General features: G+C 42.1%; 3 protein-coding genes across 11 annotated transcripts; 1 reads left to right on the top strand and 2 right to left on the bottom strand.

The window, feature by feature from the left end:
• Positions 1-1,877: 1,877 nt before the first annotated feature.
• Positions 1,878-3,170, bottom strand: LOC9267843 (uncharacterized). Its single transcript, XM_015793910.3, has one exon. It carries the CDS (start codon positions 3,106-3,108, stop codon positions 1,948-1,950), a length of 1,161 nt encoding a protein of 386 aa, XP_015649396.1. The 5' UTR covers positions 3,109-3,170; the 3' UTR covers positions 1,878-1,947.
• A 7,129-nt stretch (positions 3,171-10,299) lies between these two features.
• Positions 10,300-14,288, top strand: LOC4345940 (probable WRKY transcription factor 2). 7 transcript variants are annotated; one of them, XM_066303417.1, is made up of 8 exons: positions 10,300-10,552; positions 10,692-10,777; positions 10,851-10,991; positions 11,378-11,835; positions 12,106-12,267; positions 12,433-13,175; positions 13,263-13,448; positions 13,651-14,288. In XM_066303417.1, exons 4-8 carry the CDS (start codon positions 11,404-11,406, stop codon positions 14,150-14,152), a joined length of 2,025 nt encoding a protein of 674 aa, XP_066159514.1. In that variant the 5' UTR covers positions 10,300-10,552; positions 10,692-10,777; positions 10,851-10,991; positions 11,378-11,403; the 3' UTR covers positions 14,153-14,288. The 7 variants fall into 7 exon arrangements, with proteins under 7 accessions (XP_066159514.1, XP_015650165.1, XP_015650164.1 ...); XM_015794673.3 differs by having other exon boundaries at positions 10,389-10,552; positions 10,692-10,757; XM_015794678.3 differs by lacking the exon at positions 10,851-10,991 and having other exon boundaries at positions 10,377-10,552.
• A 504-nt stretch (positions 14,289-14,792) lies between these two features.
• LOC4345939 (chloride channel protein CLC-f) lies at positions 14,793-21,231 on the bottom strand. Of its 3 annotated transcripts, XM_015794671.3 has the most exons (9): positions 20,728-21,231; positions 18,474-18,876; positions 17,994-18,188; positions 17,138-17,592; positions 16,954-17,058; positions 16,627-16,857; positions 16,295-16,519; positions 15,853-16,085; positions 14,793-15,077 (listed from the first exon to the last, which is right to left on the bottom strand). In XM_015794671.3, the coding sequence occupies exons 1-9, from the start codon at positions 21,058-21,060 to the stop codon at positions 15,005-15,007; spliced, it is 2,253 nt and encodes a 750-aa protein (XP_015650157.1). In that variant the 5' UTR covers positions 21,061-21,231; the 3' UTR covers positions 14,793-15,004. The 3 variants fall into 3 exon arrangements, with proteins under 3 accessions (XP_015650157.1, XP_025883128.1, XP_025883129.1); XM_026027343.2 differs by lacking the exon at positions 20,728-21,231 and having other exon boundaries at positions 18,017-18,188; positions 18,474-18,874; XM_026027344.2 differs by lacking the exon at positions 20,728-21,231 and having other exon boundaries at positions 17,935-18,188; positions 18,474-18,676.
• Positions 21,232-23,016: the final 1,785 nt, after the last annotated feature.

Genomic DNA, 23,016 nt, shown 5'->3' with positions numbered 1-23,016 from the left:
ATTGCCGCTGACTCTCCTTTTCAAGCTTATCTCCTAACTCCGGCTTGCTCATTGGTGATGAGCTGATGATGGGCTCGAGTGTGGGAAGGTAGCAACCTTCACCTCCTTTGTTGCCTCGGTTTTGTCGCTCTGGCGCAACCCCCATGGCCGATGTCTACCTAGCACCATGGCCGTTGCACACCGCATAGAAAAGTCACATCATCTTTATCTTTTTGTCCTCGTAGCTTGACCAGTCCATGGCCGTTGGCAAGCCCAAGGACTTTCCATAACGGCCGCTGCATCCGCAAGCTCCTTTGCGTCCCCCTCCCACCTCCACCATAAAAGTCTTGGACGCCACGCGGTAGCTCATCCATACCTAGGGCATGGGGGATGCTTATGTTCGAGTGTCCCGAGGAGTGCGTGGAAGCTGCTGGGATGGTGGGTGCCATCGTGCAGCTCACGAAGGCACTGAGGTCGTTATCACCATTGCTATTGGCTACCTCATTGCCACCGAGAGGAGAAGGGGGCACCAAAGAGTGGTGTGTAGCTCACGTGACGCGGCTAGAGAGGAGCTCCGCCACCTCATGGTTGTGGTGCAGCTTGATGTGAGCGGGCTCTTCAGCTCGGCGCCATGGCATTTAGTGGTAGTTGATAAGGGCATCCATCACCGGAGCGAGAAAGAAGAGATGGCCTATAGAGAACCCATGTTGTTGAAAGTGTTATTTTATCGAATCCTTTTTGCACAGTGGTATTTAGGCGAAACCTATTTTTGAGGGTGGCATAATCCCAAATTTCTCATGCATAGGGGAACAGAAGTTTGCCTATGAGAATATTGACTACTGTGATGTCCCTCCATTGTGATATCTTAAAATTACTTGTAATTTTATATTGTTTGGCATGATATTCAGCTTAAAATCACTTGAGACTTCTTTGGTTCCATAAAAATATTGAATGGGATTTAGTATGAAACTAATCTCCTCAATTCTCTCCGACCTGTCTCCTGTAATGAACATTGTTTATGCTTTTTTAGTAAAAAGGCTGGCGCAGAGCCTTTGATTTATAAAATTCTCTCCAATCTCTCCCTAAGCCTATTGGCCCATAAGGATATTGAAAGGGACTTGATGTGGATTTAATCCCCCCACAATCCTCTCCGGTCCTTTTTCTTGGGAATTGAAAATATTTTTGACGAGTATTTATTAAACTGGTGATCCTTGTATAAATATTACTGATTGAACCAGCAACCGTAGTTTTATTTTAAATTGTTGATTTAATTCGTGTGCCATGTCCATTTTCCAGATATGGTGAGTTAAAGATTTTCCTTTTTAAGTATATAGTGATTTAGTGGCATGGAATGGGGATTGGGGAAGAAAATGTCTTTGCTCAGAAAGGTCCGCACTTCCACAAGATTAACTCCTTCATGCTAGCATGATATGTTTTATGCTAGCATGATGTGTTGATGTTTTTTTGGTTAGCATGATGTTATTGAACAAAACTGTATGAGTTCATTAACTTCTCATGCCTCTTTCTAGCTTGTAGACATTGACGATTAATGAGAAACGTCCAGGGGTCTTCCGGCTAGCTCCATAAGGTGGTGGGCTAGATGATCTGGGTTCGAAGCCTCACCTCTTCTAATTATTTGATATTAGGTTCTTCCCTAATATTCGCGTTTTTGACATTGGCGATTAATTTGCAACGTTGAAAAGCATGAGTGAACGCGTGCTACTTATCTCTGATGTGGCGTACTTTAAAAGAGACAGCGTTGGAGCTAGGGAAGAAGCGGAGGGGGAGATGCCGGGGATGGAAGAGGAGTATGGCGGAGGAGGAAGGAGTGGAAGATGCAGATATTTTCAACAACTGACTACCAACTAATTGTTTCCTACTATCTTAAGCTTCCTAAATGGGTCTCAATAACATATGTTTCTTTTACCAAATTGATTAACAAAGTAAAGGGGAAAAAACACCAATAGGCTACTGTGACATCAAATCTGACCAAACAACATGCACATCTATATTGGCGAAATAATGTTGGATCCGTTGAATAGAACCTGCATGAGTGGTAGCCTTGAAGGCACAATAGCGATGGATTTGATTGGATCCATTTTCGCCGGCGGCCGCTACCACAGGCGTAATCTTGAAATCAAGAATCAACACAGTGCGCAGCTGCACAGCAACCACGAAGTTTCTGAGTTTTGATGGATTAACAATGGTGCCATCGAAGAGCTTGATTTCCTCAGGTATTTGACTGACAAAGCAAGAGATGGATAAGTGTATGCCGCCATGAATTAGCTTCGGAATCTTAATTTGTATGGTGCTTTCCTTCCCATTGCGAAGAAGGGCTAAGCTGATATCCACGGCGCCATGGATGCCATGGATCCGCCGACTATACACCCCATGAAATGGTGTAAGGTCGCTGAAGGCGGCCACCCCGTCGATGAGCTGCAAGTCGTCCTTTTCGTCCTCTCCTTTCTTGATCTTGAGGTCGTACTCGATCACAGCAGGATTTTCCAGCGAGATGCCTCGCTTAGGACCTGACAATCTTATAAGCGAGTTGGGATCAGAGTAGTGGCCAGGCAAGACGAAAGGATCATCCCGGCCGCGGTTGAAGATGTAGTTGCGCAGGGGGTCAAAGAGATCCCGGGCAGCCATGAAGCCATAGATCTGGACCGGGGCGTCGGCGGCGGCGTTGGACAGAGCTGCTATCTTGATGGAGAAGATTTGCATCATGCGGCAGCCATGGTGGACGATGCAAGCCGTCCAGCATGGCTGGCAATGGTCGGTCCGAGCCGACAGCCTCATCGGCAGCAGGCTAGTCTCGCGGGTGTCGTCGAGGCAGTAGAGGCTGTGGAACGGGTGGGAGTCGGGGTCGTAGATGGATCCGTCGCTGTGCTTGACGCCGATGAGCTCGGAGGCTTCCATCATGTCGTCGTCTTCGTCGATGTCGTACAAGAATTCCTCCTCTTCCTCATCATACTCCCAATTGTTCTCCTCCTCCTCCTGCTGCTGGTCATACTTCTTCCCCGTTTTGATTGGAGCGAGGGAACAAGGAATAACCAACGCGTTCTTCTCTTCGTTCTCATGTGATGACGACTCCGGCGGCTGGCAATCGCCGGCGCCGCCTCCCTTGTCCATGGATCGATCGATCGATCGACTGAATCACCCTCCGGCTGGGACGCTGGGTGCGTGGTTTGTTTGGGGGTCATGGGATTAGCTTGTTGCTGCCTTTTATCTGATCTGATGGGAAACAAACCGTGTCCGATTCCGACCGGTGAACCGTCTCCGAGTCTAGCGACTCCGTCGTCCCTTTCCCGGTTTTACCGTCGTCACGTCCTGTGCCCTGGTGTTTGGAGTGGCGGCTGCGTCACGGATCATCCGACTGGTAAAAAAAGAGGAAAGTCAGGGCTGCCTTAATCCGCAAAGCTGCCGAGGGACCGACCCGTGGAATTTGCTATATATTTGTCGCGTGATTTTTTTTCTACGTATTTTGTCGTTTTTTCGACCGTATGATCTGCGCCGCGATTTGTGCTGATTTCAAAGGTTGCTAAATGCAACTGGGCCACCATTTCCTTCCGGCCCAATTATCCTTCCTCCCTCCTGGCCCGACATTTCCTCCTCTTTCTTTCCTCACCCCAGCCCAGCCCATCTCTACAAGCCGCCTCCATCCTTCCCCTTAGCAAGGCCGGCCCATCCTCCCATCCTCTCTCCGGCCAGCCAAAGCACCACCACCTTCCTTTTTTCTCCCCGGAATAAGTCCACTTTCGATCACCCACGCGAGTTTGAATCACGTCCTTTGAACCGTAATAATAGAAATCATAACCACATCTTTCATAACTAAGAAAAAAAATCTTTCATAACTAGGTTAAATAAGGTCCTGAGACAGTACAAGTGATTGTTTTGATTGATGTGGCATCCTAGTCGACAAATAGAAAATCAAAAAAAAATGTGAAGCCCATATGTAAAGTGGACTCCACCTCTCCCTACTTATCCCCTCTCTTCCCCAACAACTCGTCGGCGACGAGAGGAGAGGCGACCAGCGAGCCCGTTTGCGTGAGGTGGCAGTTGCGGTTAGAGGTTGGCGATGCCACTGGTGTGTAGCTCAAGCTCGCCGTCCACGGGAAGGTGGCGGTGGTGGTGGGCAACCGGAGAGGATGGGGCCGCAGCTGTTTGCAAGTGACCAAGTCATCGTTCCGCCCATTTCAACACTACTGTCAAATTTAAAGTTAGCATATCTCTGGACTATAGAATAGAGTAAACACAAATTTTGTTTCTGGTCCTGCTGATTCAACAATATCATTCCATATTTCCATTTAAACTTTGCAGCCAAAATAAAACCTCAACTACTACTATTTACCCTCTCAACCTCCACACTAAAGTTGTTCTACCAGCAGCGCGCACACTTTATTCTCTCCTCTTTATGTCAGCATTGACGAAGCACTGTCTGTCATAGTGGCATATCTTAAGCTGTGGTACTTGCTATCTTTCTTCCCTGATGTTTGTTCAGTTGAGCAGCATGTGCATGCTTCACTTCAGCATCAGTTTGACATCTCTGAAAAGGCCTCACACCTGCCGGATTCCTATGACAAAAAAAAAAAAAAGGATCAACAATGGCTGAAGGATAATCTGCTCCAGGCTTCATCTTTCACGCAAAAAATAACTATTTTTCAATCAAGTTTTTATTTTTTTAAAAAAATGTTTTCCCATTCATCAACATCAGTTCGTTTCATTGCCGTTTATTAACTTCAGTGCTGGAGTGATTTTATAGTCTTTAAGGGTACCATATTTCCACCGTACATTTGATATCTCACGGTACTAAGAGATATATATATCATATTTGCACTAAATGTTTTGGTATCTCTTGGTACCTTTTAATAACTGTAAAATTTCTCTCAGCACTGTACGTAGGTTTGCATGTATGTTTTGATTTGGCCTGTTTCAGATTGTAGTTTGTACGAATTTGATGAGAAACAGTTTCGAATTACTACAAATCTGATGAAATCGCCGCGAACCGTACAGAAACTTAAGTAAAGTATTAGTGGTACCTGATGAAATCTGCAAGAACAAGAACATCCCTGTCAGAGGGAGTAAGACAGGAGTGTACTGGAGTACAGTGTACTCAACATCATATTTAAAGCAAACACTGTAAAAACATTGCCTGCTCCAAAATCCAAATCAGTGTCTTCACAGTACAGAAGTGCCTGACAAAGCTGACAGATTCTTGTGTTCTGCATGTGTAGATTCGATCAGGAATGCCATAATGGCATGGATCGCGTTTCTTTATCATCAGATCATCACTTCTACTCTAAACAACAGTACGATTGGTCCTGCTCCTACACATCACCAGCTAGTAGATCACAAAACTGAAATAAAAACAGCTTGAATTTGCATCAGTTAATGTTCGATAGGTTGTAAAATGCAATAAGATGTCCTTCCATTCTGCGCATTTCTCAAAAAACAGATAATTTTCTCAGCTTACAGCATTAGTTTTTCTTTAAAAGAACATTACCGGCCGTATATATTTTTTTCAACAAACCAAATTAAACCCATCATCTCTTTGAAATTGCCAATTTTTTTGGCATGATCGAATTAAATCCCCCCCCCCCCCCCCCCAAAAAAAACAACTAAAGCAATGAAATTGATGAAAACCATAAACTTCAGATGCTACGAAACCATTTTGCCTAATCCAATATGAATGTGGTGCGATTTGGAGCAATAGACATCATCGTTGTTCATGAAATGTACCGTAGACAATAACATGATATAACCTAGAAAATGAGGAGATCCTTTCTTGCTTCCAAAACTCTCTTTCCTATTTGCAAATTATCACATCATTGATCTCACACCAATACAAGTAGATTATCTAGTTCATCAGTTCTAATCCCAATCTGCCGGCCAGAAAAAGCTGAGGATCCTATGCCACGTACAGACAGCAGAGGTAAAACAAGCAACCCAATCAAGAAGCTGGACAAAGCTGTTTGCCACAAAGCTCAGCTTTGGCCTCTTGTAATCATGTACGCAAGTACGGAGGTTAAGAAAAAAAATTCTTTGTGCTAATCATGCTGTTATAAACTCGTTCCGTCACAAGCTAGCACACCTATATGAGATAAACATCCCGTGTGAAAGTATATCCTGCGCCAAAATTCCTTACCACATTCCGGTGTTTCAAGTGTATAATCATTACCTTCCAATTTCCCAATTATACTTACAAGACACGCACATATATTACACATGCTAAAAAGACATAATCCAACCACAAATATTCTGATGTATGATCTCACCACATTACTACGAAAGCATTATCATCCGGAGTATTATGTTTGGTATCGAAGGTATCAAATCTGGTACTTATGATGATATCGTGCAATGGTATACCATTCGTACTCGCTCTAGTAAGTCTGAGAAAAGAAGATCGAGTTCCTTCACAAAAATAGAGTTGAGACATTAGGCGTGCTGTTTCAGTTTATTATCCCTGCATCTGCGTATTTGGATACATGAATAAATTGCATTCAGAATTAGACCGTGAAACGACCGACCCGGCGAGATTATCTTCTTGGTTAACTTTGGTACGTAATGAGAGAAACATGGATTGTACGACTTTTAATGCGTAGGTATGGTGTGAGATGATGATTTGCTGCCGTAGTGAAGTTTACTCCCATAATCTCCACCACGTGTACGCCCTTGACTGGACCGACCTGAAGAGAGTTTATCTAATTTACTGACAAATTTGGTTTAAGCAAGCAATCACAAATGAATCACACCGTGCTGTTCTAAGATGTTTATGTCCTCAACGTCGTCAAGTCATATATAGTAATAGCTAAATGCTGTGGATAGATATAAATTAATGTGTACTCCCTCCGTCCAATAAAAAACGAATCTAGAATGATGTGACATATTTCAGTACTATCCAGATTCGTACTAATAGAATGAGTCATATCTAGTATTATGTTGGTTTTTTATGAGACCGAGAGAGTACTTGATGTTTAGAACATTAAGGGCTTGTTTAGTTGGTAAAAGAATTTGCCCTTACATGTCACATCGGATATAAGGACAGACATTTAAAGTATTAAACGTGGTCTAATAACAAAACAAATTACAGATTCCACCAGGAAACTGCGAGATGAATTTATTAAGACTAATTAATCTGTCATTAGCAAATGTTTAATGTAGCACCACATTATCAAATCATGGCGCAATTAGACTTAAAAGATTTGTCTCGCAATTTCCTGGCGAACTGTGTAATTGGTTTTTTTTCTACATTTAATAATCCATACATGTGTCTAAACATTTAATGTGACAGTGTAAAAAAATTGTTTGGAAACTAAATAGGTCCTGATTGTGAGGTTTTCACAACAATGTGTCCATGTGGATGCTTTTTGTATGATGACCTTGTATTTTAGAGATGAAGTAAGATAGGACCAATATGTACAAGGACTAGTTTAAAATAATTGAACTAATAGCTGGTATAAAAATATCCAATAGAGTTAGTTAAAGTGATAGATTATTTATTATCACCATTATTGTCTGAAGTATAGATACAACCGTTGGATGCATCATCACGAAAACATTTTTCCCCTTCTCCATACAACTCCAATTGTTCCTTCAAATCATTAATGATTTATATCTATTTTCTTTTATTGGTCATCCAATACATTTATCTAGATGCTGCCAATGCAACCTGGCTTGCATAGGTCCCTTTTAATGCAACAGGAGACTCCACACTAATACTGTTCCTAATTCCTGCATCTGTTTTTACAAAAGATGATCGAGCAGCTCTGAAGAAGATTTGTTAATAGTTCATGGATCACAAAGCAAGGCATCTCAGGCATCTGGTGCCATGCATGCATTTCATCTGGGCTATGTGGTTGAAGCCCTGCACAAGTATGCATGTTCAGATGTTTCAGTTTCTGTACATGTTCAGGCAGAAAGCTAGCCAGTCCCAAGTTATATTCAGACATTCAGTGCCCAGTTCAGTTGCTGTTGCCCAAACTCCATTGTAGCAGTGTGCAGGTTTACATGGAGCTTGGCAGGCAGACCACATGCATCCATGCATGGATCAGGAACTCATGGTGCAGTGCATATAAACATGGAGACAAAAGCAGCAATCAGGTCGAGAAGAGAAGATAAGCCTTCGCTTCTCTGTTGGATCATACATGATGTGGACATAGATTTTCATCCTTTCGAAGGGTTCTCTTACATATCACTTAAATATTTTTTTAAAAAAAATAAAAAAACTAAGATATACACGTACAATTTAACTATTACAAGTTGTAACAAAAATAACAAATTTCAGGTATTTGTTACTCTCTCCGTCCTAAAATATAAGAACCTAGAACTGGATGGAACATTTCCTAGTACTACTATCCAGATTCGTAGTACTAGCAAATATCCCATCCAGTCCTAGGTTCTTATATTTTGGGACGGAATGAGTATTTGAGAAAAATACAAAAAAGATATTGACAAAACACCAAAATCTAAAAAAAATACCATCGATAAGTGTGATTCTATAAAACATCATTGTACAAATGACTTTGTCTTAAAAATATCATCGTATCCTATAGCACTTAAGGATGGTTAATAATGTAACCCTAACGAAGATGTCATTTTTAAGTCAAAGCCACTTGTCCGATGACATTTTTTTTTGCAACTCGCACTTGTCAATGTCATTTTTTAAGAATTGGACGTTTGTTAATGATATTTTTTGGATTTTCTCTTGTTGTTTTTATCACAGGTCGAAATCTATAGAGCGATATATCTCATATTGATTTATTTTAATTTTTTTAAAAAAATAATGACTATTTAAGTGATATGAACTAGTGTCTCTTTATGGATGGAAACATTTTTCCCTGCGTGATACACCAGTTCTACGCTCAGTGCTACTAGGAGGCTAGCAGCCACTTGCTGCTGCTAGAGCCCAAAGAACAGTACTGTCAGTTCAGATCAGTTGCAACTTGCAAGGTCTCCATCTTAGTGGAGTACTTTAGTTATTCGATCCTATAAAGGTACTCCCTCCGTACCCTAATATAAGAGGTTTTTGTGATTTTACTTGCACTTGCACTTTAACTATTCATCTTATTTTAAAAAATTAGAATTATTATTTATTTTATTTGTGACTTACTTTATTATCCAAAATATTTTAAACGCAATTTTTTGTTTTTTATATTTGCATAAATTTTTTGAATAAGATGAGTGGTCCAAGTAAAATATCAAAATCGATTATATTAGGGGACGGAGGAAGTAATTACAAAGTCTAAAGGAATGAAATCTCCAGCTAGATAATAAAAAAAGTGTGTTCTTTTGTTTTAAGCAGGTTTGGTCTGAGGTGACAAAGACTGTCTGTTAGAAGTTTGCAATGCCCATACTTTTACAAACCCCTTCATGATTAGCGATTTTAATCCACAAGTCTGAATAAATTCCAGCATGTCTGATGTAGCTCATAGAAGCATTTCAGCTTGTCTTAATTTTTTTCTGTCCTCATTTTTTTAATCAAATGACTATTTCATTGTACAGTCGTAAAGCCATTTCAACCACAGTAATCTGCTGGTAATTTTTTTAATGTCATATAAATTTCATAGGTAGTGATATTACTGCTGATTTCCCACCATTCAACTTTCTTAAATTAATGCCTAATATATCATGATTATTTTTGCTGGCATTGGTCTCTTTAAGCATGTGGGATGTATATTTGTGGGTGTGAGTGTGGTGAGCGTGCGTGTGTCTTATCAATAATGTAATTTTAAATTTTTTTATATAAACTATTTTATAATTTTTTAAGTAAATTTCATGAAACCTCACATGTTATGATTTAAGTTGCACAAAATCACAACGGCTCTGGTACATGGCATATAACCATAGATATTACGGTCATAAGATTTCACCAATAAAAATAGTTAACTTACCTACAATATTTAAATGATGGATTAAAAGAATTCATATATTTCGGAACTTGTATGCATGTATGGTAGATCAAAGAAAATTTAGTTAATGGTGTATATAAAACTAAATGTCATAGTACCAGCATTACGTGCAAGTGTGCAACATGCCAAAACTCCAATAGTTTTATGCAAATTGGATCATAACATCGTGGTTACGTGAAATTTACTACTATCTCTGTCTTAAAATATAACAACTTAATACTCGGATGTTATATATCTTAGCAATGTAAATCTTGACATGAGACATATATCCATAATAAGTAGCAGTACATATTGTGGGATAGGGCGAGTAGTTTTTTTAAAAAAAAAAACGAAACGGTTTAAAAACTAATCCATAGTTAGCAAGTGGTTAAGTGAGCAACCGTTTCCATCAAAGACGGGGCAAAAGTGAGCGGGGAAGACGACACCTCCGCAGCTCGGCGCACAAAGCCTGCAGGAAACCCATCACCTGTAACCAATCCTTCCATCTTCTCTGCCTTCTCCTTCGCTTCACCACCTCGCCAAAACCGCCTTCCCTTCCCTTCTCTTCCCTTCCAACCTCTCGTTGCGGTTTGCGCTAGAAAAAAAAGAGAGGAGAGATTTCAAGAAACCGTGGGGGAGAAAGAAGCAGGCAAGAAGTAGCAGCAGCAGCGAGTGAGGCTAATCTGGTCAGTTTCAGAACAGATTCTTTGTTCGGTCTCTATCCATTGCAAGAACAGGTTTTGTTTTTTCTTTTCCCTTTTTTTGGGATCAGAGTCTCTCCATTTCTGATGCTGCTGCTGCTGCTGATGATGATGATGATGCAAGGCTTGTGGCAACTTGTTTGGTGAAAGAACAACGAGAGGGATACTGGGATAGGGATCAAAGGCAAAGGTTTTTGTTTTTACCCCGTGGTAATTGTTCGTTCGGTTTGTGATGGGATAGTTGCTGGGACTGTGAATCATTTTGCCCCTTCTTATCATACAGACAGGCGCGTGATTTGACCAGCTTGTCGTCTCTGCTCTGCCTCTATCCATCCATCCATTCATACATCCAACCTTGGGGGTTCTTGATTCTTTTTCTCATTTCTTGGGGAGGCTTAATTGTTGCTATCGCCCTCCGCTTCAGGTGTCCATTTGAATTCTTCGTCGTTTCTTTCGTATTTAATTGCCATTTGCTGATTTGCCTCTTTATTTCGGTGGGTTTTATGGTAATAAAGGTGTGGTTCCTTTATCATCAAATTTGAGGTGTTCTGGGTTTTCTTTGGTTCTTTTTTGGAGCACTGGATTTGTGTGCTCTTGTAAATCAAATAGAGTTTGTGGTTTGGTTCGTATTTTACACAATCGAGTTGTGTTTTTATTTTAGTTTGTATCGAAATATTTGCATACTTGTTTCTAGTTCCTTCAGGCTTCAGTTCTCTTCATTATTATAAAAAAAAATTTGGTCCTTTCGTCCATAATTTTTTTCACAATTCCATTTTTGAATGTATGAGCTTGAATTATGTGACTTTTCAGTTTGAGCTTGGGATTGTCACCTTTTCATGGACGGGACCAACAACCATGGAGCACTGATGGACGATTGGATGCTTCCCTCACCCAGTCCAAGAACACTCATGTCGAGTTTCTTGAACGAAGAATTCAGCTCCGGTCCCTTTTCAGACATTTTCTGTGATAATGGCAGTAACAAACATCAGGATGGACTTGGGAAGAGCAAAGCTTTCATCGATTCAAGCCGGGAAGAAACTGCTCAGCTAGCAAAAAAGTTTGAATCAAACCTTTTTGGTGCCAACCAGAAATCAAGCTCAAATGGCTGTCTGTCAGAGAGGATGGCTGCAAGGACAGGTTTTGGTGTCCTGAAAATTGATACATCTCGTGTCGGTTATTCTACACCGATTCGGTCTCCGGTGACGATCCCGCCCGGTGTGAGTCCAAGGGAACTTCTTGAGTCGCCGGTTTTTCTTCCGAACGCCATTGTAAGTGACTTCCTCACCTCAATCAGTATTTGCTCTGTGTAATGTTCAGTTACTCTACTCATGTGGTTTATATGGAGGATATATTTGTCAGTAAATGGTGAAATCTAAACCAAGATACCTATTATAAAAAATATTCTAACGCAAGATACAGCATCTTTAATTTCTCTTATGTCTCTGCAGCTTCGTATAATTAGTGGAATTTTGGAGAAGAAAGTGACTATATATGTTGATGACTGATTAATCTTAATGTCATGGTTTTGATTTATGCAGGCACAACCTTCTCCTACCACTGGCAAACTGCCATTTTTGATGCATAGTAATGTTAAACCATCGATCCCTAAAAAAACTGAAGATGAAACACGCCATGATCGTGTATTCTTCTTTCAACCCATTTTGGGATCTAAGCCACCAACTTGTCCAGTTGCAGAGAAGGTAGTTTTCTCAAACAATGTTGTTCTATTCCCTATTTACTGCAAATCTGTAATCACTGCTCGCCTGCTCGGCGCAGTTTGTTTTACTGTTCCAGCAAATCTGACGAGCAAAATCAAATTATCAGTGTTTTTTATGCATTGGTCTGATGATATTTATACTTTTCAGGGTTTCAGTGTTAATCATCAAAACCAGCCTTCAGTGACGGATAATCACCAGGAGCTCAGTCTTCAGTCTAGCTCAACTGCAGCCAAGGATTTCACTTCAGCAACTATTGTTAAACCTAAGACATCTGATTCCATGTTAGACAATGATGATCACCCTTCCCCTGCAAATGATCAAGAAGAGAATGCAACAAACAAAAATGAAGAGTATTCTTCAGACCTGATCATTACCCCTGCTGAGGATGGATATAACTGGAGGAAATATGGACAGAAGCAAGTTAAGAACAGTGAGCATCCCAGAAGCTACTACAAATGCACTTTCACGAATTGCGCTGTCAAGAAGGTGGAGCGTTCTCAAGATGGCCAAATAACAGAGATAGTCTACAAAGGTTCTCACAATCACCCTTTGCCGCCTTCCAACCGCCGACCAAATGTTCCTTTCTCACACTTCAATGATCTGAGAGATGATCACTCTGAGAAATTTGGTTCCAAGTCTGGTCAGGCCACAGCAACTTCATGGGAGAATGCCGCAAATGGACACCTCCAAGATGTCGGTAGTGAAGTTCTGACAAAACTGTCTGCTTCTCTTACGACAACAGAACATGCTGAAAAATCTGTTATGGACAAACAAGAAGCTGTGGATATCTCATCGACGCTCTCCAATGAAGAGGATGATAGGGTAACGCATCGTGCCCCGCTTTCTCTGGGCTTTGATGCGAACGATGACTATGTTGAACACAAGAGAAGGTTGGCTAGCCTTAGTCACTAATCACTCAATGAACCAATCTTCACTTTGAGTAGCTGATTGTTTTCCTTCAATTTTATTCATTTCAGAAAGATGGATGTTTATGCCGCTACTAGCACTAGCACCAACGCCATCGACATAGGAGCTGTGGCGTCAAGAGCTATCCGGGAGCCTCGCGTTGTTGTTCAGACCACAAGTGAGGTTGACATCCTTGATGATGGTTACCGTTGGCGCAAGTATGGGCAGAAAGTTGTCAAAGGAAACCCAAATCCAAGGTCAATTCTAATGCCATTTTTCTCTTTTGGAACAAATTCTTTGCAGTTCCTCTAATCCTTCACTACAAAAGTAAATGTTTAGCTTCACAATATGACACTGTCATCGAAGGAACATTTCTCTGTCCATATGTGTGCATCCATAGTTGGTACAAAGACCGGAAATTACTCGCATTATCTAAAAAACTCCATTTTGTATTTGCAGGAGCTACTACAAGTGCACTCATCCGGGTTGCTCGGTGCGCAAGCATGTGGAGCGATCATCGCATGATCTGAAATCCGTCATCACGACGTATGAAGGAAAGCACAACCATGAAGTTCCAGCTGCCAGGAACAGTGGCCACCCAAGCTCAGGCTCAGCCGCTGCACCACAGGCTACCAATGGTCTTCTTCACCGGAGACCTGAACCGGCACAAGGTGGTGGTGGTGGTAGCCTTGCTCAGTTTGGCTATGGCTCAGCTGGTCACAGACCAGCAGAGCAGTTTGGTGCAGCAGCAGCTGGTTTCTCCTTTGGAATGCTGCCTCGTAGCATTGCAACTCCGGCGCCGTCTCCGGCGATCGCCGTGCCGGCGATGCAGGGGTACCCAGGGCTTGTGCTGCCGAGAGGTGAGATGAAGGTGAACTTGCTGCCACAGTCTGGGAATGCTGGTGCAGCAGCTAGCCAGCAGCTGATGGGCAGGTTGCCAAAGCAGCATCCTCAGATGTAAAAATGGCAGGAACATGAGACAAATGGTGTTTGCTGCTTATGTATATGAAACATTTTTGGTGCTTTTGTTAGGAGAATGGAGTGTTATTGTAGCTCAATTTACTTTCGGGGGAAAAAAAAGCAGATAGTTCAGGCAATTGTAGGTAGTAGAGGTTCTAGAAAAGATAAATGGCTTTGGCTGAGTTCTAAATAACTTCCTCCTTTTTCATTAGCATGTTTACTGGATTGCTAAACTATATATTTTCTGTAAAAAAGATTATATAGTATTTTTAAAATTTATAATACATACTTTAATTATGCGCTAATGATCCCCCTTGTTTTCCAAGGCGTCTACAGCTACAGCCGAACTCAGCCTCAGCCTTAATAAGATCAGAACTTCTGCGTTGACATCTTAGGCTGACTGGTTTTACAATCAACAAATTCAATCTTGAATTCTGGGAGCAAAAAACTGCAGCAAAAAAAAAGGTATTTTATAACTTTACAGGAGTAACTGGTCCGCAGATTTGCATTATCCAGTAATTGACGTGCAGCAGAAGATCGGACAGAAACAATAAACAGTCACCATTTGCAATGCTTTTTTGCGGGACAGACCAAAGTGTACCCAGTATACTGTCATGTCAGAACTTCGAAACAGTCAACGCTAACAAAAGCGAATCACACCATCACCGCTTATATATTTTCTCTGCACAAAAATGTGCATATGTGGCAACTCCAAGAAACTTTACATTTGACGAGGATATTTTTTGAGTGAGGAGGTTTTAAGTTAACCCTAATCATGTTGAAATGTCACTTTATAAATTTGGTATTTCTCTTCACTAAAACGTACAACCAAAACTTCAGCACTTCTTTTTGCTCAGTGGCCATTAACAGCTGACTGCTGGAAATTCTCTCTTTGATAAATGGCTTTCCACCGCTCAAGCTCTTCCCTGCGAAATAATATAAACACCAGAAGTTAGAAATGGGAGGAGAAATTGACCCCTTTCTTTGGGAGGAGGGCCAGTTGCAGACAATTGCTTATACTGTTGTACAATATCAGGTTCTCTAATGCACTGTTATATAGTCGACTGCGTTAGTGCTATATTATCTTATGATGTATGATACAAAAGATAATTGCCAATCTTGTAGGATACAATTGTTTAGCTGATTATTGTGTTTCTAATGAAGCAATTAATATATGATCACTTATACAAGGCTACTTTGTTTAAGTAATTATTTTTGTAGACCACTGTCTACACCTGAACAGAATGTACAGATGGGACAAGTGCACTGACATTGAGTATGGGAGCCAAAGGAGACAAAAAAGATCAATTAATCTGCTTGGGCATGTTTTTAGATTGTTTAGATCTGGGAAATATGTGCATAGATACAGATCATTGTTTATGTCTAAGCTCTACTGAAATTAGCTAGTCCCGATCACTTATTTGAGTTTGACCTTAAGGAACTTGATCCCAACACAGTTATTAAAGAAATCATTAAGTATCGGAAAGAACAAAAGTTGTGTATATATAGTCCACATCGTATAATGGATAAGCTAAGTCTTGTGTACCGAGGTGGTAAATTCAAGTGCCATTGGGCAGTTGGGGCCAATTGAGTTATCTAGTTTCCCCAAGGCAATTAGCTGTTCCAATTATTGGTTCACATCCAAAAAGAAGCAGCCACTGCAATTCAATAAATGAAAGAAAAAAATACAAGAAGGATTACCTTAAGCACCACCCTATTGAATCATAATGAAGAAGGCCAAGGACCTTACGTCTTCCATCATTCCTACGGCCAGCCCTCCGTTTTACCACTGGAAGTTGCTTGATACCTTTCACTTCCATGAGCACCTTAGCAGTGCTCAGATCTGTATCTGGAAAGCAGGTCACTAGTCCTCTTTCATTGCCGTGGTACTGAAACCCTCTAGTGAGGCATGATGAAACAAGAGAAGAATTTGCCTGAAACAATTAAAGCATGTAAGTATGTGCATCGCTAATTTCGATATTACTATAAGGGCCTGTTTGGATAGGGGTGTTCAAATTTAAATACTTTGGTTATAAGTTTAACTGCACGTCTGCATCCTATAAAATTCCAGATCCAAAGCATCCCTTAAAACGGCAATTGCTAAATTAAATTATAGGCTTTAAAGGTGTGAGATTTTGCATACATCCAAAGTAGATGAATTTGCCCCATTCCGTGGAGTATCTTCACTTAATTCAGATTCAAATCCTTTACGGCGAATGTCACCAATCGTAACAATTCCTTCAAGAAAATCTTCACTGTCTACTACAAGAACACAATTTTGCTGCTTATCATGCATAAGCCTTGTTGCCTCCTTGATAGTCACTGTAGGTGTAACCTTAATAAATTGCTTTGACATTGCTTGTGATACCTGGAACACTCGTTGTTAGAAAGCTGAATGACCACAAAAATATATCAAATTTACTAAGGATGAACTTGACAAAATAATAAAGAGAATGTAGAAAAGAGGCATGGAACCTTTAAATCATCAAGAAGCATATCCTCATTGTTAATACCATAGCGGTAGGGATCATCGTCTAGAATTGCAAGTTCAACGTCATCTCTGTCTGGTCGTCTCCGGTCTGTCTCATTCCTATCTGTAGGAGGTAATAGTGAAGAATAACCATGCCGAGGAGATGTAGCCTCAAACGCCTCTTTGTTGCCAGACATTACAACAGATGGCACCCATATTGCTAAACCAACAGCTCCCTGTAAATTAAAAATAAGGGTGAGCTTATGTCACAAGGAGTGTGCAAACTTTCATGCTTAGAAGCAAAATAGCAAATATATGGGATGAGACATCACCATCAGAGGCAGTAAAATTCTGTAATCTTTTGTTAGTTCGAATAGTAGTAGTACTGAAGTCAATGGAACTGAGCAGACTGATGCTAGTGTGGCAGCCATTCCCACCTGAATTAAGCAGACAGTCAGTATACTTCGTTTCTATCAAACTTTAGGCTACCTTCCTAGCTCAAAAAAGGAAACTTACTAGTGCATAAGCTTGAGGGTGTGCAACAGCAGTGTTACCCGGGATGGCAGAGTTTATTAGTTCTGCTGCTGAGCCTCCAAATACAGCACCAACAGCAGCACCAATCATCAAGCTTGGAGCATAAAGGCCACCAACAAGACCAGAACCCTTGCAGAGTGCAGTTGCTACAACTTTTGCAGCAGCCAACTGAGCTAAGAGCCAGATTCCAGGGGCTGAGGCACTTTTTCCAGTATGTAAAATTTCATCAACATTGGTGAAGCCCCAGTACAGTATTCCAGGGTACCTTAGAGCTATTAAACCTGCTCCAAGACCCCCTAACGCAGGGCATACTACAGCAGGGAGGCTGAATTTCTTCCTTATCAAGTCAAAAGTCTTTGTGAACCAAACCACCAACTGTCTGAATGCCACACTCACTACCCCACAAAGCATGCCTAGGATAAGGTAGAGTGGTAACTCTGCAGAATATAACATTAGTGATTTAGTTGGTTGCATATTTACCAGTTAGACATATCAACATGAAAACAGTAATAGATACACAGTTCGGCGTTCACGTCACAGATATACCAGAACTTCAAACTATTCAATTGTGAATGGCAAGAAAACAAGATCGGAACAATAAGAAGCTGCTAAAACTAACGTGTTGATGGTAAGGGAACCAACCACAAAACTTCAAAACCATGAGCATATACAAGTGTATAAATGCGTGATGCATATATAAAATAGATTATAAAGGCAGGATATCACGAGTCCTCTGCTATAGTAGTAAGAACAAAAAAAAATCTACTCAAGTTCAATACCTAACTAAGCAAAATCCACCTTCAGTAATACCAGGTTTGATCAGAATAAGATAAAATACCAGCAGCAGATTTTAGTTCATACGTCGGGACAATAAAAGCTGCCTTCTCCCCTAGCAAAACATTGGACACAGTTGATGATATAACTGATGCCAATATAATCATAGCAGTGGTAAATGGCGGTGAATTCTCTGCTCGAAGTGGCCTCAGTACTGTTTCAATAGCAAAAAAACATCCAGCAACCGCAGCATTAAAACCTAAAGACAAAGCAACACAAGTGTCAGGAGAGAATAAAGAAAAAAGCATTGGCCTGAAGATACTGGATGTTAAAGAGATGAAATTGCAAAGATACGTGGTACAACAAAGATCTATAGTATTGTATTTGTAGTTCCAGTTGCTTGCAGAATTAGTTTATCTTCCTTTTCTTGTTAACTTGTACTAACATCTTATAATGCTAAAAGGCAGTGGGAAACGATTCCAATCTGTTGCAATTCCCAGATGAATGTAAAAAAATCAAACAGATGATGATTATTTAAAATTACCTGAAGCAATCCCAGCAGCTGATCCGGCAGCAACAAGAGCAATTCTCCGTTCCCTATTGTTCTCCATCATTTCAGCACATCCATATGCACAAGATTTACCAATATCAACGCTTGGCCCTTCTGGCCCCAATGAACATCCCGTCCCTAGAGTAATTGCAGCTTGTATTGCTTTGATTGTAGGAAAAATCGCAGCCATGAAATCAACACCTTCCCTTTGAGATGATAATGATTGTTTTATCTGCTCAAATATCTCCAGTAATCCGTGCATCATACCAACAACAACTCCACCAGTCACTGGAATTAACAATATCCTATGCCATGTATCAGCAAGTCTCTGGAGGCGAAGCCAAGCAGCTCCCTCTGTGGGTGTGCCTGCCCATGCCCATTCATGTATGATATGCACCTGAAAAGAATAGTTAGCCACTATTGAACCAGCAGATTGGTATATGAGAAAAGTACAAACAGGAAACTTTTGGTTTAGAAATGATCATCTAAACTTGATTGGATAGCTCCCGCTTAACAGATCTAAGTTATTTCAAGGAAAGAGCCTTTTCTAGTAACTTTAAGAAATGGGGGTTCGATTAATTGCAGTTCAGTCAAAGTAAAATAGGCACATACTGTATTAACCCGGTAGGACTTTTCTGAGTTTCTATCTGATCAATTCAGATCTATGAAGTATTCAGAGAACACAAACAATGCACCAAAATTGCCAGCAAGTAGACATAATCTAGTAAACCTCAGCAGATTATAATACCACGCAAGATTCGTTTTCACCTAAACCCATGCCATAAGAGGAAGACTTTAACTAGCAAAGACCTCATGTTTGTATCAACTATCCCCGTGGCATCAAATTTCACATGAAGAAAATACATTATCATCTCCACGAAACACCCTAAACGGCAGGATAAAGTAAATGTACAGTCCATATTCTCACACGAGAAAATGGACATTTAGCCACGTTCAAAACATGGCTTCGCTAGAATGCCATCCCGAAAACGCGTTTCGCTAAAATGCCAATATGAAACGCGTGCTCACTGCCACTTTGCCATTTTAGCCCTTTTGTGCATTTTCGAAATCATTTTTGCTCCTCCACCGGGCGATGAGACAAAATTGCCCTTCATGTCCTCCGTCGCCGCTGTTGAGGAAGAGGAGCTCGTCCTCGCTGGCCAATCTCCATGTCCACCACAAGCAGCTCACCGTCTTCCTCCCAGACGGCGAGGTGGCCGGCGAGTCTTCCGACATCTTCCTCTCCCTCGACCTCGCCACCTCCGCCGACTACCTCGCCGCGGTCGACGACGGTCTCCGACGAGGTCGCTTCACTGCGGTTGACGACGGCGGCTAGGGTTTCGAGGCGGCCCCATGTTCTCGCCGGTGACGGAGGCGAAGGGGCGGCCCATGGCCTTGCCAGTGACGAAGGCGAAGGGGGATGCGGTGGAGAGGCAGCAGCAGCTGCTGGTGAGCCTCGCCGGCAACAGAGGCGGAGGGGGACGCGGTGGAAAGGCAGCAGCAGTTGCTGGCGAGCCTCGCCGGCGATGGAGGCGGAGGGGGACGCGGTGGAGAGGCAGCAGCAGTTGCTGGTGAGATGGAGCGCAAGCCTCCGCCGCCGCGAGGCCTCCTTGACGACCTCGCCTCCGCCTCCGCCTCCGCCTTGTTGGTGCTGTCCGGCGGCGGCGGCCAGGGGCAGCCGCCGGTGGTTCCATCACTCCGCGCACCCGCACACCCAAATGCCCTCGTCGGCAGTGGCGGTGGGCTCATCCAGCGGCGTTGCCGGCCATCCCGCCCTCGTCGACGGCGGCTACGGAAGGGGAAGGATGGTGGATGGAAGGGCATTTTCGTCTCATTACCCACTGAAGAAGCGAAAATGATTTCGAAAATACACAAAAGGGCCAAAATGGCAAAGTGGCGGTGAGCACACGCTTTATATTGGTATTTTAGCGAAACACGTTTTCAAGATTGCATTCTAGCGAAACCCTGTTTTGAACGTGGCTAAATGTCCATTTTCTCATTCTCACACAAATCAGACAAGAAATTCCTCCAAAACAAAGTGTACCTACATATTGAAGGGTGCTATATACAGCATTGCGTTTATTCATTGCAACCTAAACTGTCCAGTAGAAATCCCCTGCTCATATATCCCATCCCAAGCAATCACCTTAAAGATATAGATCTCGCAAGAATACCAGACTTTTCCTAGTCTAAGGTAATTAACGTTTTTTTTTTCCCGCAACTTTCCCCACGCAGATCTCTCACTTACCCCGCGGTTGAACGCAGCGACGCAGATGCCGGTGGCGAGGCCGAGGAGGCAGCCGACGAGCAGCAGCGCCCACTCGGGCGGCGCGCCGTCCCCGAGCTCGTCGCTGTCCTCGGACCCGGGCTCCCCGCCGCCGCCGCCCCTGGGGGACGCCGCCGCGCCCTCCGCTGCGTGGCGGTGGTGCCGCCCCCGGCTGGACAGCCGGCGGTCCAGGCTCCGCAGCAGCTCGCGCACGCGGCTCCTCCTCGGCGTCGACGGCGAGTCCGGGTCCGCCGACGACGGCAGCGCCCCCGCCCCCGACCGCAGCGGCTCCAGGTCGCTCGCCTGCGCCATCATGCCCCGCCGCGTGCGAGCGAGGGGGATCTAGAACCGAGGCGATCGCATCGGAGTAGGGGAAGGGGAGGATCTCGCGGCGGATCTCGCCGGTGGCCTCGATCTCGTCGGCGGTTGGGGGTGGCGATGGCGAGAGGTGAGGTAGGAGAAGGGGAAGGCACGTTCGCGCGTGGCGGTTTTTGCAGATTAGCCCTCGAGAGAGTTTGTAGTTGCAATTGGTGGGTGGGAGGTTTGGTTGGGCCGGGTTGCACTTGGGCCTAGTGGACACCTGCCAGGTCCATTCACTATGGTTGGCTTAGGTTGGCATAAAACCACTTGAACATGTTCTTTTTTTTTCAAACCATTAATCACTTGAAGTTTGATATTCACCTCACAAGCTATTTTGTCGCAAATACCCACTACCCTACTTAGTTTTTTTTTTCAAAACTCACCCTAGTATGCACATGCTTAAATCCAATCAACATTTCGTAAATTGTGAGTTATCAATGTGGTCGCTACCAAATTAAATACTTCTACAAGTATAGTCTCGATGTATTTTTGGAGATTCCACGAGTAGAATTGCCAATGAAAATTTAAATGTCGCACTGAGTTTCTCTATATAAAAAGAAAATCAATGAAACATGAAAAGTAAGTCTAATACAAGTACTTGGATAAGATGACTAAGGTAGTTTAGCCTATGGGTGGCTCTACATTAGTGAAAATAAGATGAGGTTAAGCATGTGCCAATGGGGTGGTCTTTGCAATAAAACTAAATAGGGGTGGGCATTTGCAACAAACTTACCTATGTGGTGGAATGTAAAACTTCAGACAACTTATGGGTGTTTTTTTTATGGCTTTGGAAATTGGATTGCAGAGGGAAAATATCGATATTGTGCTTGGATTAGCTTCCTATAAAATTTTTTTAAATGAAATTTAGTTTTTACGAATAATTTTGTGCTTGTTTACTTACCTTCTTAGCAATCATGAAAATAAACCTATGCACTAAAGTGGCGAAGAAATCATAAAATCGAATTTCAAATTTTAAATCAACGATGGTATTTGTTTCCTGTGTCATGACGAAACAGTTTGGATGTTTTGCAATATTTTCTGTTTTACCTGTCCCACATTATTGCTTGGAGTATTTGCTTAGCACGTCATAATTTCAGTGGAGAATCCACATAAACATTGGTGGTCATTGTTGCGATAAAAAGGCGTAATATTTCACTATTTCAGCATGTCGTCCTGTCACTATTCACTAGACGCATTAAGCTAGAAAGGAGCTTTTTTTTTCTTTCTGTGGTTGCAAACCAAGCGTGAAGCAAAAACTGAAGTATTTTGACCAAGAAAAAGATGTTTCACTGCTTTCAGTGATCAGTCAAAGCATTGCTTTCCCAGGAAAAAGGATGAATTGTTCGGTGAAATGTCACTGAAAAAGATCCCTGGGGTGCTCATCAGACGTTACCATTTTTCCTGACAATCTTGCCTCAAAAGATGAATCAGGAAGCAAGGTTGTTCATTTGATGTAATTGTAGCCATACATACAAGGAAAATCTACTCAAACATGGAATTTATGGACTTATATTTCAGGCCCAGATTAGACCATGAATGCAGGATTATGTACATATCTTTCATCCAACAGATGAGATTAGTCTTCACTCACCTGGACAGGTTACTGGACACTGTTCTATGCTGAATCTTGAAAGCTTGAAAATATTAGTATATACTGCTGCATCAAGCGTATGACTGATAATAAGTATACTCATATGGAGAATCCTGACAAACAAAAAACATTTACCAATCATGCAGATTAGATTAGTCAATAGGTGCAGGTTCTCAGAAAGCATGAACAGCTTGAGAACATCTTCTGCTTATCAGCTAGAGACAATGCTTCGTCTAAATGAACTGATTCAGTGAACATTCTTCACCAAAGTTACTATCTTGATGAAATAAAGCCATTTCCCTTTCTGAAAGTTGAATCCA

The sequence above is a fragment of the Oryza sativa genome, chromosome 8, assembly GCF_034140825.1.
Source record: "Oryza sativa Japonica Group chromosome 8, ASM3414082v1".
Lineage (NCBI taxonomy): Eukaryota > Viridiplantae > Streptophyta > Magnoliopsida > Poales > Poaceae > Oryza > Oryza sativa.
This window is presented reverse-complemented; position numbering and strand designations above follow the sequence as displayed.

Excerpts from the sequence above, each read along its gene's own strand:
- LOC9267843 (XM_015793910.3), bottom strand. The coding sequence starts at position 3,108 with ATGGACAAGGGAGGCGGCGCCGGCGATTGCCAGCCGCCGGAGTCGTCA.
- LOC4345940 (XM_066303417.1), top strand. The coding sequence starts at position 11,404 with ATGGACGGGACCAACAACCATGGAGCACTGATGGACGATTGGATGCTT. Across the intron at positions 12,268-12,432 it reads CTTGTCCAGTTGCAGAGAAG|GGTTTCAGTGTTAATCATCA; the intron begins GTAGTTTTCTCA and ends TATACTTTTCAG. Across the intron at positions 13,449-13,650 it reads AAAGGAAACCCAAATCCAAG|GAGCTACTACAAGTGCACTC; the intron begins GTCAATTCTAAT and ends TTGTATTTGCAG.
- LOC4345939 (XM_015794671.3), bottom strand. The coding sequence starts at position 21,060 with ATGATGGCGCAGGCGAGCGACCTGGAGCCGCTGCGGTCGGGGGCGGGG. Across the intron at positions 18,877-20,727 it reads TCGCTGCGTTCAACCGCGGG|GTGCATATCATACATGAATG; the intron begins GTAAGTGAGAGA and ends TATTCTTTTCAG. Across the intron at positions 17,059-17,137 it reads ACCCTCAAGCTTATGCACTA|GTGGGAATGGCTGCCACACT; the intron begins GTAAGTTTCCTT and ends TGCTTAATTCAG.